Genomic DNA, 18,629 nt, shown 5'->3' with positions numbered 1-18,629 from the left:
TCATCGCCGTAGTAACTGAGGGGTTCACGCTGCGCTCCCGCCGGCGGCTCCGGCGCCGCTCAAACTTGGAACGGCTTTTTTCGGATTCTCAAACCCAAATAGGCACGTTAAAATGGAAAATGGATGGGAGTTTGTTAATAAAAGCTGTACTTGTCATCATTTAATGTTGTGGTGGGATGGTTTGGAAATGCAAAGGATTGAAGACCTTTGTAGCGGATAATGTACGTAGCTTTTGTTTTCCTTCCTAGAAAAGAAATCACACCGTTTGCCTAGAATGCTCACTTAATTGCATTTCTGTCAAAGGTCATCTGCAACCACTGTCCAGATAAAGAACAATTATGTTTTCCAGTATTTCTATCCATTAAGTACGACGAGAGGCTCAGTAGTGGCTGCAGTATTGATTCATTTCCAGTAGGAACTGACATTCTTGAACTGATAGTCCTCAGTTTATTATAAACAATCTCTTAGTCATACCCTCATACACAGTTGGAAAAGTACTCCGGAGAATTTATCTCCCAAGTTGATCACAACTGGGTGCTTTGGATAGTCCTGCCTGTTATGGGAAGTGCTTTCAGAGACAAACTGCTGCAAGGTTAAACTAGCCCACACATGCAAGTCTCACCCGAAATCCCCACACAAGCCTGCTGGTAAGGCTGCAGAATGCCTGAACATTTTCCATCTTGTTGATGCGGGGTGTGGTTTTGTAGACCTGCAACTCCTTGAAATTTGGTACGTTTTTGTAAAGAGCACCGTGTAAACCCGAGGCTGTAGCTGAGAGTGGCTGCCTGTTTCAGAGATTGATGTCAGGAAGACGACCCAAACCGTGAGCATATCGATGTCAGGCGGCCCTAAAAATGATTTGAGCTGCAGCTCTGCCGTGGTGCTGCCTCTGTGCCTGCCCGTGCTCGGCTTGGTGCTCGCTGGCTGAGCCGTGTGTGCTCTGCAAGAATTCGGCAGGAGCAGTTCTGCCACAGCAGCTCACAGGGTGATTGGGTTTGTGCTGGTAAGTGAGGCCTGGGCTCTAGGTGGGGAATGCATCCAGCTCTGCAATAACTATTTTGGAGTGGAAGCTGAGGGCTGTGGTGCTGCTGTTTCAGTGCTGGTGTTTTTGAAATCCATTGATCGCCTGTTTGGTTTATAGAAACCAGCTGAACTGCTCTGGGCAGTAGAGCAGTGATGTTGCATTTTGGGTTTTGAATGAGGCACAGTAAACACATCTTGATGCACAGTAGGGTTTTACAGACAGGGACTGAAACACAGCCTGGCCTCATCGCTGGGGATTATATTCGCTGTATTCATTGGTAGGCTTGTGCTGCCTGTTATCCAATTTATAACTCTGCTGTGGATTAGGACGTGACAGATTGCATGGGGAAATGTCAGTCCTACTGCAACTCCTGCTCTCAGGTCGCTTGAGCAGCTCAGCCCACATGAAACAAGTGACAGCAGGGCCGGAGGAGTGACAAGCTAAGTAAGCTTCAACAGGTATAGCTTTCTATCCCCCAAGGGTGCAGGAACTGGGAAAGGTGAATGGTTTTGTAGGGAGTAATTGGTAATGTTGATTTCTGTAGCTTTTTAAGGACAGTATTTCTGCAGGGAACCTGTTAAACCAGAAGCAACCCTCTTGCCCTGGCTTTGAGAGTTAGGGAGTCTGTGTAACGCCTTATTTCCTCTGCTCCATTGCATCTCCTGTACAAGCTTATCCTCTTAAACACTTTCTGGACTCTCTTCCATTTTGTTCCTTTAGCAGAGAGCTCTCTTTCCTCTGATCTGGTCCCTCAAGCTGTGTGTCCTTTTTCAATCCCATTCATTCCTGAAAAATGGCCTTTTCTGAGATATTTACAGTATCTGAGTCAATATTTCTATGTTTCTTTTTGTAAACAAAGCCAGTCATTCCCAATACAAAACGAGTCATTCTGTTACTGTGCTGTGGGCTTCTCTGAAAGGAAGACCAGTGATTCTGAAATGCACTTGCACTCATGACATTCTTTTATTTGAAGAATATGAAGATTTCTTCCATTGAAGTTCTTAATTCTCCCTTCTCATTTCAGTATAAAACTGCCTCTCAAAATATATCCACCAAGGTATTTTTTTTTTTTATCATTCTTTCCTCAGGGAAACATTAGCCACTATTTAAATAAGCAGTGGTCTGATTCTCTCTTTCTGCTTTCTCTTTCTTCCCCTCCTCCCCTCAGAAGTGCTGAGCCAAGCACGCTGTAATTTTTGTGAATTAGGCCTCCCTGTTGCACTGTGCTGCTTTGGATATCATGCTTGTTTGGATTAACTTTTAGAATTTCATTTTCTGCATTGATTTGGAATTATATTTTGAAGAATTATCTCTCCTCTATATTCAGACTTGTTCTCTGGTCCGTAGCACAGTTTCTGGATGTCTCTGGACCATCTGTCAGGCTGATTTTTTCAGGAGAGATCAGTTCAGGTTGTCTGGAAGGGCTCCCATTCACTGTGTAGGCATTGTGAGAAGCATTTTGATTTCAGGCTGTGGATCTCTACTGAACAAACCAGAACTGAAACATGCTGGGGAGCTTTTGCTTTTTGGTGAATGGCACCTTTCACACCTGGTGATGTGACATGTGATGTGGTGACTGCGTGTGGGGGTCTGGTCTGAAGAGCAGATCTATTGTTAAAGGATCCTAAAGTCTTCAGAGCAGTTATTTTTTTCCAGATCTTGCTCTGTGAAAATCTCAGCTAAGAAAGAGGCTCGAGGGTAACTGTATTGTGGAAAAGCTGTGGTTCTTCTCTGCAATTTCTTAAGTTTCTGAAGCAGGATGTGTTGCCCGTGGAGCAGTTTGGGCTGGAGGAGGCAGCACAGATGAAGTGTTGACTCCAAGTTCATTGTTTCCCTTGTATATAAGTCACTACTTTGGTTCAAGCTGTAGCAAAGACACAACTGAACCTTTCTGGAAAAGGCTTTCAGGCATTTTCAAATACATGGAGCAAGAGGCAGGGCTACCACAGTATGGTCTTCATGAGACTGCACTTTTTTGTTTTCAGTACTGAATGAGTTTCAGAAACTAGAGTTTCTAAAGAGAATAGTCAGCCAATTTTATACCAGTTCTTTTCCTTTTGCAGCTTTTAGTTTGGTGCTAAATTTTTCTTTGCCAAGCTACCTACTCCCACAGCAACCATGCCACAGCACAGTTCTAGTTTATCTGCAGTAACAGATAAACTGTATATATAATGCAGTGTACAACTGCTGTTAATCTGAATTCCTTCTCAGGAAGGAGGGATTAGAAGTTAGCCCAGACATCTTGAATAGCTACACAGGCAAGTGCTTTTCTTTTGCTTTCTTGGTTTATTATTATTATTATTATTTTTAATCTTGAGGCTTTGTTTGCAGATTGTTCTTTGGTTTTGGAACCTGATTCTTTCTTGTAATCCCAAGGCATTTCCAGTGCAATCCATAACTCTTATGAGATGGTCCAATTTCTCTTCCCTGTATATAGCGTTTTACTCATTCTAACTGCTTTAAACTTTAAACTTGATAAAATTTTTCTTCTAAATGTAACTGTAGTCTCACATTACTAAATTATATGGCTCTTTCAGTGCCTGTTCAGTAGCTGTTCTGTAGCACAAAGTTTCTCATGTGCTTTTTATTTAGACATCCATTCTGGTGGCCAAGAATGGGCTACTCTTATTTGGGACTGACTCTTTGTAGTCCTAGAGAACTTAACTTGAAGAGTTTGTCAGAAACTCCTGGATAGCATTATTTGATCCATTAAGTGTCAGCATGTTGCAGGTAGTTATCCAGACTTTGCCAAACAAAAAGAGCTAAAACATGTTGATTAATCTCAAGCATCCTTTTAATCTGTTGCATGACTTTTCCCCCACTTCCCAACACTTCCATGTTGTTGCTTGAGATTTTACTTTTTACCATGTTGTTTTTAATTTCTCTCTGCCTTAGTTTTGCCTGCAGGTCTTATTTGGATATTTAAAAAAAGCAACAAAACAATTAGAGTGAAACAGGGAGGAGTTCTTTGGCCAGATGTTGCTGTTAGGTGTGGATTTCTGGTTTATACTTAATAGTGTGTGGGTGAGAAATCCAGGACAAACAACCATCTGTTCTCCCAATCCCTACATTGAGTGTGGAATTTACTCTGTTGACCATATGTTTTCCATTGCTGTTGGAACAGTAAAACTAATTTGAGGAAATTGTGGTCACTTTTTTCTGCTTTACAACTTTTGAGCATCACAGTAGCAAATCTGAGAAAGCAGAGAAAACATTAATGGCAGGCTTTGGGAATGAGAGACTCCTCGGAATCCGGCTTTTTACCACATGTTGTGGTTAAGGAAGTGTTCAGAATCCCTCAAAACATGAACATGTGTTTTTGCATGTGGTTGAGATGGGAGGTGTTGGGAGGAGGACACGTGGTGAGGGACTGGCTTCCATGGGAGTGTGAGCATGCCATGCAGGAGTGAGAAATGTCACTGCTGGCAGCAGGCAGGGCGCTGCACTGGGGCACACTTGGGTTTACTCTGCATGGTTCTCATTAAAATAAGAATGCATAGGATATCAGGGCAAAAACCTGGATATTGCTTCAGGATAGTTACATAATTCCCTGTTACGTGTGAGTTCATGACCTGTTGCAGCCTTATAAACCAACAAACAAAACACTTTACTCTTCCCTGACAGCCTTCCCGGGCTCCCCAGAGCGCAGCCGACGTGCCCCACGCCAACACAGCCAACCCGATGGCGTCCGCTACTGCCGTGCCTGTAGGATTTCACTATGAAACCAAATACGTAGTGCTCAGCTACCTGGGCCTTTTAGCACAGGAGAAGCCACAGGAGCATCCTCCTCCTCCTCCAACTCAAGGTAATATTTGCATATTCATCTCTAGCCATTTACATGTTTGGCTGCATTCGCAATTAGTTCTTCAGGTGTTTCTGCAGGGGTGCAGAGTGCGAGCCTGATGTTTGGTGTAATGAATCTCTTGGTTTATTCAGTGAAAAATGAATAAATTTCAATTGAAAGATGAGAGATGCTGATAGAAACAAAGCTGTTTGTATGTAGATTACTGTTTTAATTTGAGCTATTCCAGGGCTGACTGGTGTTTAGGAAGCAAGTAAGTGGTTTTAGTCACTGTCTTGAGGCTGGGGGGATGGATATATTTTAACGTTGTTGAGCCATTGTGAGAATTTCAGCCCATGCTTGCTATTTTTTTGAGACACAAGTGGAAGTAAGCAGGGGTGAGGTGGTGTTTACTGGCATAAACTGAGTGGTGTCTTGGGCAATCTCCTGTGCTAAATAGTTTTGCCCTATTACACTGAGGCTCCTGTTGTTGTCACTCAGTGCTGGTGCAGAGATGTGGCCTGTGCTACTTCTGGTTAGTTATTTATTTATTTATGAGAAGTCAAGGGACTGCTCAGAGTCAGATGTTTATTTTAGGACAGGTTTATGGATAAAAGAGGTTAAATAAATAAATAAATAGAAGGCAGAATAAAAGAGGTTTGGTAGATTGTGCTTCCCATAAACCTAGAGGGTAAAACTGTTTCTCGTTTTGTGGTGGCAAGCACTTAAGCAATGTTGTTTGTCAGGATTGCCTGGGTGACTTGTCATTTCTTAATGACATTTTAGTCACTACTAGTTCTGTGATTCAGAACTTACTCTGATGAAAGGAGGATTATAAAAAAAAACCAAATCAAACAGAGACAGTTTTCAGAATAATCTTTTTCTCTTTGAACAATCATTTAAGAATGCATACGCTGTCATTTGCTGAACTTACCTGTCATGAAGTGAGAAATTCCTGAAAAGAAAAGATTACATCAAAGTTACGACAGAACTGCTTTTCAGTTTGCCACCAAATCACATGGCATATGCTGATTATATTATATATAATTAATTAAATTAAATTTTTAAATATTTAATTCATAAAACTAACCTTATTATATTTAAGGTATGTTTGCTCCTTCCACTTTGACTGCATCTGTGTCCATGAAGGGAGAAGCCCCTTAGCTGTTTCATAAAACCCTTTGTTTCATGAAATCCTATGTTGAAAAATGTAGTTATTTGAGCAATAACATCTCATTCTGAAGAGATCCCACTCATTTATAACTAGGCTGTAACTGGAAATGTATTGAGTACATATAAAGGTTCAATGTGTAAGAATCTGCTTTGTTCTATAAATAGAAGATTCAAAAAGGAAAATGTTAATCTTAAAGCTTCTTAAAAATAATTTGGCTGTAGTTACTTTTGAAGTATTTACAAATTAAGGTGAAACCTTTCAAACTATTCTCATTACGGAAACCTCTGTGCTTCTAATCTGAATTACAGTGGTATATTTAAATTTTCTAATGAGGAAGCTACAAATGTTTTGATGAAAATTTTGTGGTCACTTAAGAGGACTTCTCAGATATTGTTTAGATGTGTTAGCTTGTGTGACAGCAGTCTGTAGTTGGATTTGCTACTAAAATACTCTAAAGCATTCATACTTTACAACTTCTGAAATCTTCCTACATTTTCCCCACCTCATTCCCCAAACCAGACAGTGACCACAATGTCTCCTCTCCTGGTCATGTTTCATTTTAATTAGGTCTCTTTTTCAGTGACGTTGCTGCTTTCTCATTGTAGCCTCTGGATTAAATAATTTTGCCTTACTTTTAATTTGTTTCTCACTATTTTGTAATGCTTTTCTAAGACTTCAGGCTGTATTGAGCTAAGCAAATGCTTTAACCATTTGCTTCAGGATTTATTTCATTCTTTCCTAACACACTTTTCCTGCTGGTTTTCTACCGTCCATGCATCTGAGAGGTTTCTTTTGTCTGCTAGCTACATTTTAAAAATCCTTTCTCCTACTTTTTCTCACCTTGCTTGTAATTAAGCAGTGTTTGAGCTGCACTCTGGGGCTGTGTGTGGTTATTTCAGAGTGCTGTGTTCATCCCCACTGACTGTTGAGCAGTTTATGTAGCCAGCACGTATCTCCTTATTGTTTGGCACGTGGCTGATGGCTGCTTGCTGTAATCTGCAATCCCCTAGGAGGGAGCACAGCCCATAATGGATATTTCCTGCCCTGCCTAATGCACTGCTGGCAGGTAACTGGGTGTTACAGTCCCTGCTGAAACCTGGTTAGGACAAGAGACAGGAAAGCTGGGAAATGGAAATGAACTGCTGTTGTCTGGAATCCCATCATGAGGAGGAGACTTCTGGGTTTGGTGATAGACACAGGAGAGGTACCAACAGCACAGCATTGCTTCCTGCTTTGCCAAGCACTGCCACCAGCTGTTGATACAACACTTTGCGTGATCCCAAATTCCTTCCATTGTGGATTTCTGTGGCACTTCAAAATACTTGTCAGGAGTCTTTCTGCTCTATGGCTGAACACAGTGATCTGTGAATTGAGAGGATTCCCATAAAAAACCTGTCCTTAATCTTATTTTGCTTTGATTTGGTTATTGTGCTGACAGGAAGCAATGAAGCAGCAATTTTGCCTCCTTTCCAGTTGGAGAACACTTCTGTATTTTGTGTTTCATTCATATGAGGCCTTGACTCTGGTTTGCAGTATTTTCCCTTCATTCATTTTTCTTAGATCCAAATAAGACTGTACTCCTGGTCTGTTTTCTGAACCATATTCAGTGAAATGGGAGTATCCAGGAGGACAAGTTGTAGCTTGCCCTGGTGGAGTTGACCTCCTTGTCTGCCTGAGTGGGAGAGTGTGGGACTCCTCTAGAGGGCAGTTCAGCGCAGGATCCCAGTTCCAGCCACCTTGTGTCACTCACTGGAGGATCTCCTGCCTTTCCATTGTGTGTGCACAGTACATGAGAGATGAGGAAAAAAGACATGCTGGATGTTGTTAGGATTTCTGTATTTCCCTGGAGTCTCTTTCTACCACAGTCTCCCAGATTTCAGTGAAATTTCAACAGTCCAGTTAAACTAGAAAGTGTATCTGGTGAGTCAAAAACACCCAACCAAAAAAGTGATCCTTCCCAACAGGAGTGGTACTATTTTATCTCTGCCAGAAGTGGTAGGAGAGATGTAATGCTTTGGTCCCTTCCCTTCCCTTCCCTTCCCTTCCCTTCCCTTCCCTTCCCTTCCCTTCCCTTCCCTTCCCTTCCCTTCCCTTCCCTTCCCTTCCCTTCCCTTCCCTTCCCTTCCCTTCCCTTCCCTTCCCTTCCCTTCCCTTCCCTTCCCTTCCCTTCCCTTCCCTTCCCTTCCCTTCCCTTCCCTTCCCTTCCCTTCCCTTCCCTTCCCTTCCCTTCCCTAACCTTCCCTAACCTTCCCTAACCTTCCCTAACCTTCCCTTCCCTAACCTTCCCTAACCTTCCCTAACCTTCCCTTCCCTAACCTTCCCTAACCTTCCCTAACCTTCCCTAACCTTCCCTTCCCTAACCTTCCCTTCCCTTCCCTAACCTTCCCTTCCCTAACCTTCCCTTCCCTTCCCTTCCCTTCCCTTCCCTTCCCTTCCCTTCCCTTCCCTTCCCTTCCCTTCCCTTCCCTTCCCTTCCCTTCCCTTCCCTTCCCTTCCCTTCCCTTCCCTTCCCTTCCCTTCCCTTCCCTTCCCTTCCCTTCCCTTCCCTTCCCTTCCCTTCCCTTCCCTTCCCTTCCCTTCCCTTCCCTTCCCTAACCTTCCCTAACCTTCCCTTCCCTTCCCTTCCCTAACCTTCCCTTCCCTTCCCTAACCTTCCCTTCCCTTCCCTAACCTTCCCTTCCCTAACCTTCCCTAACCTTCCCTAACCTTCCCTAACCTTCCCTAACCTTCCCTAACCTTCCCTAACCTAACCTTCCCTTCCCTAACCTTCCCTAACCTTCCCTTCCCTAACCTTCCCTTCCCTAACCTTCCCTTCCCTAACCTAACCTTCCCTAACCTAACCTTCCCTAACCTAACCTTCCCTAACCTTCCCTAACCTTCCCTAACCTTCCCTTCCCAAACCTTCCCAAACCTTCCCTTCCCAAACCTTCCCTTCCCAAACCTTCCCAAACCTTCCCAAACCTTCCCTTCCCAAACCTTCCCTTCCCAAACCTTCCCAAACCTTCCCTTCCCAAACCTTCCCTTCCCAAACCTTCCCAAACCTTCCCAAACCTTTCCAAACCTTCCCCTCCCCTCTGCCTCTGTTTCCTGCATGTTGTACAAATTCTTTTTCCTCGTATACACCTATCTGTTTCAAAAACTGAGATAAGGTTGATAGGTTTCCAGTTAAAACTTCTCATTTCTTGCAGGCTTAATGTGCTTTGCAAGACTGATGGTCTTTGGAGGGTTTTTATTCAGTGAGTAGAAAATTCAGAGAAATTACATGGAAAATTACCTTACAGTGTTTCCTTTTGGGTCTCTTGGTTGGTCTTGGTATTGTTGCAAGAAGGATGGCTTCAATTACAAGCACTGAAATCACTTCTGGCTTCAAGCAAATGAGGCTGATCTAAATCAACACCTGATGAGCACTTGGAAATCTTTATTTTGCTATCTTCTTTTCAGCACAGGGGCTGAAGAGAGAACCATCCACAGTATTCCAGCCTCTTGAAGAAAAGACAGTTTTACTGGACAGCCCAACCTTTTAACATTATAGCTCTGTAGTGTTCTCTAATGGATTTCAGTGTCTCCAGAGGTAAATCCAGCAAATTTAACTGGCCAGTGCTTTGAGAGATTTTTCCTCTTAGTTTTGCCAGTGATTCTGCATAACAGTCACTGTAGTTTATTTAAAGCAAAATCCATTAGCATTAAATTCTGTTACTTTTTGGTAGGTTTTCTGATAGGTGAAAAATCAGATAAATTGATAAAACACACGGAGTAGCATCACCTGTGTCAGTCAATGTTTGAGGCAACAGATGAGCACATATAGTTGAAATGTGTGGAAGCTCTCAGCTCATTAGATTGAGGGGAGATGCTTTGTGTTTTTTCAGAACTCTTATCCTACTTTAAAGTACTGGCTCAGACACAGAAAATAATTATTAAGTATTGGAAAACATCTCTACACTTTTCTCCCTGAAGTCACTCTCATTACAGGAGCTTCCATTCTGCTGCAGTTATTGGTATTACTAACTTTCCAAGTGGGTCAAAGTCCTTTGGTTTTGTGATTCAATGTATTTTTATTATAAATGTTTCTTTGTATGTTATCAAGGAGTGACTTTTAATGTATTTCTCTTTTTTAATCTACTTCCCCATTGCTTGACACCATCCCATCAGCTTGTGGCTACACTGTAAAGAAAAGTAATTTTTCTGTGTTTTCCTTAAAAGAGTGAAAAATCTTAAATAATCCCATAGTTTAGAGTGTCTGAAAAATTTATAGTCAGTGCCACTACTGCATGGTGACATAGATTAGTCAAGAGGTGAACAAGGTTTTGACAGTTTTCCTGAGGTGCATGCTATCCACAGTACTTTATTCCAATTATGATGCACAATGTCCTTTTGACCATTTATTATCTTTTTGGAATTACCATACCAAGTGTTGTGTGTAGTTGGTGATTGAGCCATTTTCCTGGTTTCCCACACACACAGTACCTACTGTTGGCTTGTAGGAAACGGAGTTTTTTGGGTTGTTTTATCTTATATGGTGAACTTGCTTGATAAAGACCTTCCTTTTAGGGAAAACATGTCTGGGCTGTAAAGATTCACATTGTAGGTCAGAGCAGTCCAGTTCATGGTAATAAGGGAGCTATTTCCTAAACTGAGGCAAGGAAAAGGAGCTTTTTGGGGTGTGAATTCCCACTTAATTAAGCCTTCTCTCTCCCCCCCCAAAAAAGAGTGCTAGTTGGCAATATCTTGTCTCCTTTTAATATTTTAGACTTTTTCAGTTTCTTTCAAGCTGAGCCTTCTTATGGCTTATAAAGAGCTTCTTTTAAACATTTCTGAAATCGAAGGTTACATCTATGTGTGGCAGTCCGTGGTCTGGAGTTTGCTGGTGTAACAGATGTATTTTTCATTAAAAGAAATAGATAAATACATTTGTAAAGAGGTTTTTTATATCTTTGTCACTTCTCAGTGCTTACAGTAATTTTAGAGTCTTAATGTTTTAAAAATTCTGAGATGTTAAAGAAATATTACAGTCCTGGTAAAAGTAAATTTTTAAGTTCACTATACAGAGGTTAACATAGAGACTTAGGATAACTCAGAAAAACAAAGATACTGCTAAATTAAAATTACAGGCATGAAATAAAAAAAAAATCAGAAGCAATCTGTGACATCAGTGGCTTTCTTTTCTTTTTCCTTCATTCCCTTGAACTAAAAAGGCATAACATCTTTTCAGTCCCTCCTTATGGTTGTCCCTTGTTAGCTGAAGTTTTGGCTCAAGCACTGTAAAATGAGATGTACAGAGTCAGTAGCTCTGATGAATGACTTTCCATCCCTCCTCCTCCTCCTGGCATCAAACCTGGCAAACGGGTTAGTCTTGTATTGTTACTGAGCTTCTGGAGTTTTACTGAAGTATTACATTTATTTGGTAGTCTGATGCTCCCTGATGCGGTGCTTGATGGACTTTCAGAACACATTCTCCTCTACTTTTTAGGTTACTTCCAAATACCTGAAACCCAAAATCTTAAGAGGAACATAATTGTGCCAAAGTGAACATTTGTTCCATAAATAGAAAGTAGAATGCACTAACTTGGTTGTGTAAGAAAGAACACATAACAGAGGTTTGTTGTGCCTCTGGGAAGAGGCCTTGCAGAGTTGCTCAGAAGAGGCAAACCCGTTTCTTGAGCACAGGAAAGCATTCAATGCTTATGGCTCTTACAAACACCACTTCTGGTGTGACCATTTACATCCTTGATAACAAAAATATATTCTCATCTAAAATAAGCTGGTTTTACTGTTTTCTTCTACCTGTTTGTGACTTGGAAATTGGCTAATTGAGAAAAAAGACACCCCTCACTTAGGACCTTTGGTGTTGATGTTCTCCAGTTCTGTGTGCAGTGTTTGTTGGTAGCAGTCAATATCCAGGAGATGCAGAAAGCTGAAATCCAATCTTTATTAGGGGAATAAACAGTGCAAAGTCACTGCTCTGGGAGGGGCAGGGTTTTGATGTTTTGGCATGACTGAACAGTCAGGTGCTCTCCGAATCAGCAGCTGCTGCAAAGCTGTGGGTGTTACGAGATGGAAACCATTGACTGCAGTGCTGATTATCTAAACAGCTCTTTTGTACACTGGCAGCAGTGGAATTTCTCTTCCTTCCATTTTCCGGGTGATTTCTTATCAAGTGTGACAGCTTGTCATGGGTGATCATCGTCACATTAGTCCCGTGAGAATGGGGGGCTCCTCTGTCCCTTCCATACAAAGAAAAAGCACAGGTTCACACAAGGGTTGGCACTTGCACACACTTGTTGCACTTGACTCCAAAGCAGTGGTTCAGTTCTTCAAAGAAGCAACTGACAGGGAGTGACAAGGCATAAACCAAAAGGAGGAACAGTTTGCTCCTCTCTGGAATTTATTACTCAGAGTGGCAAGTAGATGCTGCTTGGGAAGGGATTTAAGAAGTAGTTATTCTGAACATGTGTGGTTAAGTCAAATGGAATTAAACTGGCCATCATTTGTTCTTTTAGACAGATATATCTATTTTATAGTAACTTAAGCATACATTGGTTTAGAGGGATCCTTGTGCTGTGTTTTTAAACATTAACACACATTCAGTGGATTGATACAATGGATTTTTAACATATTTTTCAATTGTAGGAGACCTTGAAAGCTTACTATCTACTGTTATTTTAAATACAGAAAATGCACAGTGTACTTCACTAGTGTGTAGTCAACTAAATATCTGTGTATGTGTGTGTTAAGTGCTTTGATGGTTTTCACACACCCTTTTATGAAATGTAGTTATTACTATAACTATAATGAAATGTAGTGATTATATGTGTCCATTGTGGAAGAAAAGGGAAGGCAAGACAACACTTAAAGTGAGTTCCAGCAGAGAAACAAACCAAAGAAAACTGGCCACAAAGCTGTCATTCACAAGGCCACCAAATTATGATTTAGTGCTTTCAAGACTGGAATGAAAAAAGATGTGCCAGAAAGTTCCACTGGCTGTTACAGGACTTACCTGAAGATCTGGATGTGAAATGAAAGTGATGAGGAGGAAATTGATCAGATGATAGCAACATTACAGATCAATCCCTTTCCCTTTTTGTTTTCTTCAACTGAGTGTAGAATGTCTGTAAAGCAGAACATTGTCTGGATGTCTGGGCAGAGCTGTAGCCCTTGGTGTAGGTGCAGAAAGGGTGAGAAACTCAGATGTCCTGAATACCTGGGTTTGTTTGGAAACAGTTTTGTCTCTCTTGGCACAGCATAATGATTGAGATGATTGAGAGTCTATGTAACCCTGACTGATATGGCTGAAACAACTTTGTTACCAGCATCTAGAATCAGCACATAGAAAATATATTTGTGATGCCAAACAATGGCTTATGAACTTCTGGGGATATGTAGCCATTTGAAATTCCTAAATTTCTTGGTTAGGAGAGGAGAATTGAAAACTGACTGATAATTGTGAGGTCCTTCACCTCTAGTCTTACTTGTGAAATTGTGAAAGTGTTAATTTGTGGCCTGTAGACTCCTCATGACCAGGGAAATGATGCACAGTTCACAGGTTTCAGGATTCTTCATTGGTGTCATTGCATAGTTGATCTGAGAATGTTGTAGATCTTGCAGGCATCAATATAAATTTTATATTTTGCCACTAAAAATCAAGCTTATGCAGTCTACTTTGTTTTGGTGTAGTTTGATAATAAGTGTATTACATATGATGGCTGATTGTTTATGTGCCTTGGTTTGATTTTGGTCTTAAATTGAAGATGTTGCTTTTAAAGTTCCTATGTATTCTGTTTGTAGCCTTACAGTTCTTTTTATTTTATTTAACACACCAATTCTACCTTGAATAGGCCTGGAAGTTTATCTGTTTCATGTAATGAATGTAATATATTCATTTATACAATGAATAATGTATACATGGGTTCATTTAATAAAACTTCTGTAATAAGTGCTCTTGAAGAATCATACTTGTTGCTGTCTGAAATCGAACTTTCACCTCAAATTCCTTTATACTACCATCTTCCATTCTCTACCTTGTTTGAAACATTAAATTAAAACATTCGAATGATTTTTTTGGTTTCTTTCAGGGACTCAACAACAGCTTATGGCACAACATGCTCTGGAGAAAGAGGCTTTGGAGAAGATTAAAATAGAGATCGAGGAGGAACTAAAACATCTTGATGAAGAAATCTTGGAAGGTGCTCTTCAGGTTTTCCCGTTTCAATCCATAATCTCTATGCACTGTAATGGTGGTTAATTTGTAACAGGTACTCCAGCTAAAGAGATTTTTGAATACATTGAATCTCTTTATCCTCTTCACCCCCACAAGTTTTGTACACATTGTCATATGGAGTAAAATAGTTAAAGATTACCATTTGGAGTGGTGGAGCCTGGCCAAAGCAAACAACTGGATGACATTTAGTAGGCTACTATAAATAATGAAAAGTAAGCAGCCCTTTAGCTGCTGCACTTGATGGCAGAAGTCCTCAGGAGCTAATATTTCAAGGATTGTGGACTTAAACTATCAGATTTCTCCCTTCCACCAGGTCTGGTTTTTGTGATGTGCTTTGGCCTGTAGATGTGGCTTTTATAGGACTCCCAGCAAGGAATGAGTTCAAACCCATCTTTGCTTTGTGTGTGTGTTGCAAATCAGAAATCTGAAATAGAAACACTCTAGAGCTGTTTAGGTTCATTCATGTGGAGCTTTCTTAGAAGATTTAAGCAGAGAAGGAAGAGGTTACATGAACAAAATATTTTAAAAAAACGATACTCTAGTACTGCTGCAGATGTGTCATGTCCATGTGTCGGCAAATTTTCTATGAAAAGAGGCTCTTTTGCTGCTCCATCAGGGTTGGCATCAGCTTAAAATGGGAGAATAGCTGCACATTCAGCAAACTTGCTGGTTAGAATACAATTGGGAAACAAGAGCTGGTGGGGAAATGTAGCTCAGCATCATCCCTGCCTTGTAAGTAGCACTTTCAGGATGTATTTGGGCATTTTTTTATTGTGATTTGTACATTGCATACTTTGACTAGAGCTGTGATTTTTTTCATCCCTCATGTAAACTGCTGGGTTAAGAAATCTAAGACTGTTGATGTTCATCTGTGAATCTGTTTGATTTTGTGTACCTTCTTCTCTCAGCATTTACCACTACAGGGTTTGACTGCCACACTTCCCCAGTGTTCAGCCCTGCCAATCCAGAGAGCTCAATAGAAGACTGCCTGGCTCATCTGGGGGAGAAAGTGTCCCAGGAGTTGAAGGAACATCTGCACAAAGCACTGCAGAGCTTGCTTAGCAAGTGAGTTTCCATTTGCTTTTTCAAAGGTGTTTCCTTCTCCACTGTGACTGCTGCTGAAGTGAAGTTGGGACTTGCATTTCTTTCTTTTTCAATCTTCCTTTATCTGGTTGGGTTGGTTTTGGTGGTTTTTTTTTTTTTGTTTTGCGATGTAGTGTGCAAACACTCCTTTGTGGTATTTGCCCTTTGCAGCAATGTAAGTTACAAAATTTTTCTAAGCTTTTGTTAATGAATTTCTGAGGCTGCTTCAAGCAGTTTGAGTTGCTGGTGAAACTGGCAGCTGCCATTGCCAGTTTCATGAATGTTGGGCTCTAGCCACATTAATTTCTTTTATAACAAAGAGTGGAGCTGAAGGTTTGTTTGTGGTCTGGCCCATGATGAGTGGGAGAGTTTTCCTGAGAGGATGGTAGTTACAAACCTTGTGACCACCCTTCAGGTACACATCTGAAGCAGATGCAGGCCCCTGGGCTAACCTTGGTGTCTTAACAGCTGTCCTGTCAGTTTAAACTTATTGTATAAATAGCACATTGCAGTTGGCATGCTGGTATCTTAATTAATGTCTCTGCAAATTGGTACAATTATTGTAGTTGCTTGTTTTTCTGTTATAAATTACCAGCCTGAAACGTAATGGATCTGTGTGAACTACTTGAGGTTTTTCTGAGTGACCTCCAAAATGTGTTGGTAGAGAGCTGCTGTTGGAAGGTGCTGCTTTAGGAAGAGTTACATAAATGCAGCTGTGCATTTAAGTGGTTCTAGCTTGTTGATATTCTGATGTTACTGGCTTCCTGTCTTTTCTATAAGAAAATATTTGCTTTCTAAGTAATTTTTTTGTTTATGTTTGTCATAAAGTCAGAAATGCCTGTGAAACCCTGTTGCCTTTTTCTAAGGCAAACTAGAATTAGGGTTTAATCTCTTCATAATATCTGTCCTGCAGCTGTTCCTGCTCTTCTCATCCCACTGATTGATTTAGATTTGGTTTCAAAGAATTAATGTGTCAAAGAAGTCAAGAGAGTGTCCTTAAAATGACAGACCCAAATTATGTTTTCCCCACTGTGCTCTAACTCTGTTCTTTCCCCCCTGTTGCTAGAGTAGTGCTATTTGATGCAATACTTATTAATTTGGCTTATATTTTCCTGCCCTCTGCCATGCATATAAACAAGTGTTAGGGTACAGTAGGCTGTTAGATCATGACAGGTTCCTGGTATTCAATAAGCAGTTTTCTGTCCAATGCCAGTTATCACTATTATCATTAAACTGAAGTCTGAACTTTTAATGATCTGGCTGAGGACAGCTGCTTTTGAAACAGTGCATCTTCTGCTGTCACTTGGCAGAAAGCCTTTGCTGTTATTGACTCTTAGATGCCAAATTATCTTGGAGGAAAGAGTATGGAAGAGAGGAGTTTCATCATCCCGATTCAGAGAGATGTGATAAATCTAGAATAAAGGTTTCTACTCAAGTATGAAGGGTTTTTGTGATGAAAAGTACTGTTTCTTGCAAATAAAGGCTTCAGCTCTAATGTTTATGCAGTGAAACAGTCTGTGTTGGTCCATAGCCTGGATCATTTACAAAATTTTACTCTGCATTGGCTTGTAGCTCAGGTGTGAATTTCTTAGTGGAGTTTTCTGTCTTTAAAATCTTAGATTATTAAAAAAAAACATATGCAAGAGCTTAGAAATTCTCTATCATATCAGAGAACCTACTTACCTAATTTCTTTTAAGCTGTAGAGTATCAAATTATTAGGAAATTCACGTAACCAGTTGTATGAAATTGTGTAAGTGAGAGAAAGGTGATGCCTTCCTGACCCTGTCTGGTGCTGCTGTTTTATGTCTTGAAACACAAGACTTGTTAACTCTTGAAAATTACTTGTTGTAATATATATGAAAGTATTTTGCTCTCTGGAAACTGAGAACTTTCTTTTTATTCACGTTCTTTTGTTTCCTTTTATAACTTTCAGTGTTGGTTTAACTTCTGCAGGCCGGTGACATATCAGGAATATCGGGAGCGCACGCAGGAGGCAGCTGCTCATGCCAGTGGATGGAACAAGGTACCAGATCAGTGACTTGCACTTGGATATGTCTCGTGTCTCTTTGATGTCCATATTGTTTGTACTTGGTACAGTTGTGCTTCACAGAGGGCCAAAGACAGAAAGAACTTGGGTTTAGTTAGAAATAAATTGCACTCTCAGAGTGGTAGCTGTGCACATAATGAGTAGTTTTATAGATAATTTAGTTGGAAGTTACTGAATGGAAGTGTTAAGTCAGCCTTCCTTTAGTTTGGTAAAATGAAAAGTTAGATGTGTTGCTTGACTTATTTTTTTTTTAATTCCCAAGAGAGGTTAATTCCTGTAGCAGTTTTGAATGAAATCTGAGACCTTTTATTCATAATACTTCTCTACTCTTTCCCTCCTCCAATGTCAGGTTTAAAATATATGTAAAAAAGAGTGCTGAACATGGTGAAAATAAAAATTGACAGTATCTTCATGATATTTACATTGTTCAGAAAACATAGGGATGGTGATCCTACCTGGTTTCAAGAGTGGTTATCTCAAATGATAGGAATCTTGTTTTTTTAAACAAAATGCAGATCTTTAAATGAATTATCTTAAAATACTTTTAATGTAGAATGAGTAGATTATTCTTCCCAGATTCATCTTTCATTAATCATTCAAATTCATCACCTTAATCATTCTCTGATGGGTTCAGTGAGCATCAAAAAAAGAATGAAAGAATGAAATATCTACTTGCAAATTTAATCATAATTCGAGTGTTAAAATGTAGACTTAAATTTGAAATAGATCAAGAAATCTTTTTCCTCCCTCTTTACATTTTTTTTTTCAGGAAGGCATTTTCCTGACTAGATTTCCCTGCTTACTTCAGAAACTGTTCATTTAACCAAGGGTGTGGGCACTTGTAAAGCAGTTTAATAAACATTGCATGACAAGTTACTGCCCATGGCTCCAGCAATTATCATTGCTTTATGTGTATGCTCTTTCAATTTGTCATCTTGTGATTCACAGCATTTTGGTTTAAACAACCATGAAATATGATTATCAAGAAGGTGGCTTAAGCTAGCACATTTTACTTTTCAGCTGGTGAAAGCTAAAACCAAGCATAAAACCAGTCATTGTGGCTCAGTTGGCAAGAGAGGAGGTGCATGAGGCTTCTCAGGTCAATTTATTTTGGGTGCCCACCTCCCAAAGATGCGGCTCTGGTTGGATGAATGGCTGCATTTGGGGGTTTTAGGATCCAGCCTTCATTGCTGCTGCATTCCTGCAGCCCCTGGGGCTGGTGGATTTCAGTCCCCCTCAGCTTGTGGTGGAGAGGATCATCCAGGATATTTTTGTCATCAACTCTGCTTGCCCTTAACATTTGT

The 18,629-nt window shown here is 40.5% G+C and overlaps 1 protein-coding gene across 2 annotated transcripts in view; it reads left to right on the top strand.

The window, feature by feature from the left end:
* The window catches only part of BCL2L13 (BCL2 like 13), a 40,552-nt gene that overhangs the window by 754 nt on the left and 21,169 nt on the right, over nucleotides 1-18,629 (top strand). The window contains exons 1-5 of one of the 2 annotated variants that reach the window (XM_086886035.1): nucleotides 3,222-3,282; nucleotides 4,649-4,829; nucleotides 14,049-14,159; nucleotides 15,103-15,259; nucleotides 17,232-17,301. In XM_086886035.1, coding sequence (XP_086742161.1) covers nucleotides 4,706-4,829; nucleotides 14,049-14,159; nucleotides 15,103-15,259; nucleotides 17,232-17,301 — 462 coding nt within the window. In that variant the 5' untranslated portion in view covers nucleotides 3,222-3,282; nucleotides 4,649-4,705. Of the gene's footprint in view, nucleotides 1-3,221; nucleotides 3,283-4,648; nucleotides 4,830-14,048; nucleotides 14,160-15,102; nucleotides 15,260-17,231; nucleotides 17,302-18,629 lie in introns of those variants that run through there. The other variant, XM_086886034.1, reaches the window with a different exon arrangement.

The sequence above is a fragment of the Cyanistes caeruleus genome, chromosome 4 (assembly GCF_971803275.1).
Source record: "Cyanistes caeruleus chromosome 4, bCyaCae1.hap1.1, whole genome shotgun sequence".
NCBI lineage: Eukaryota > Metazoa > Chordata > Aves > Passeriformes > Paridae > Cyanistes > Cyanistes caeruleus.
The sequence above is the reverse complement of the archived record's forward strand: the minus strand, read 5'-3'. Positions and strand labels throughout refer to the sequence as shown.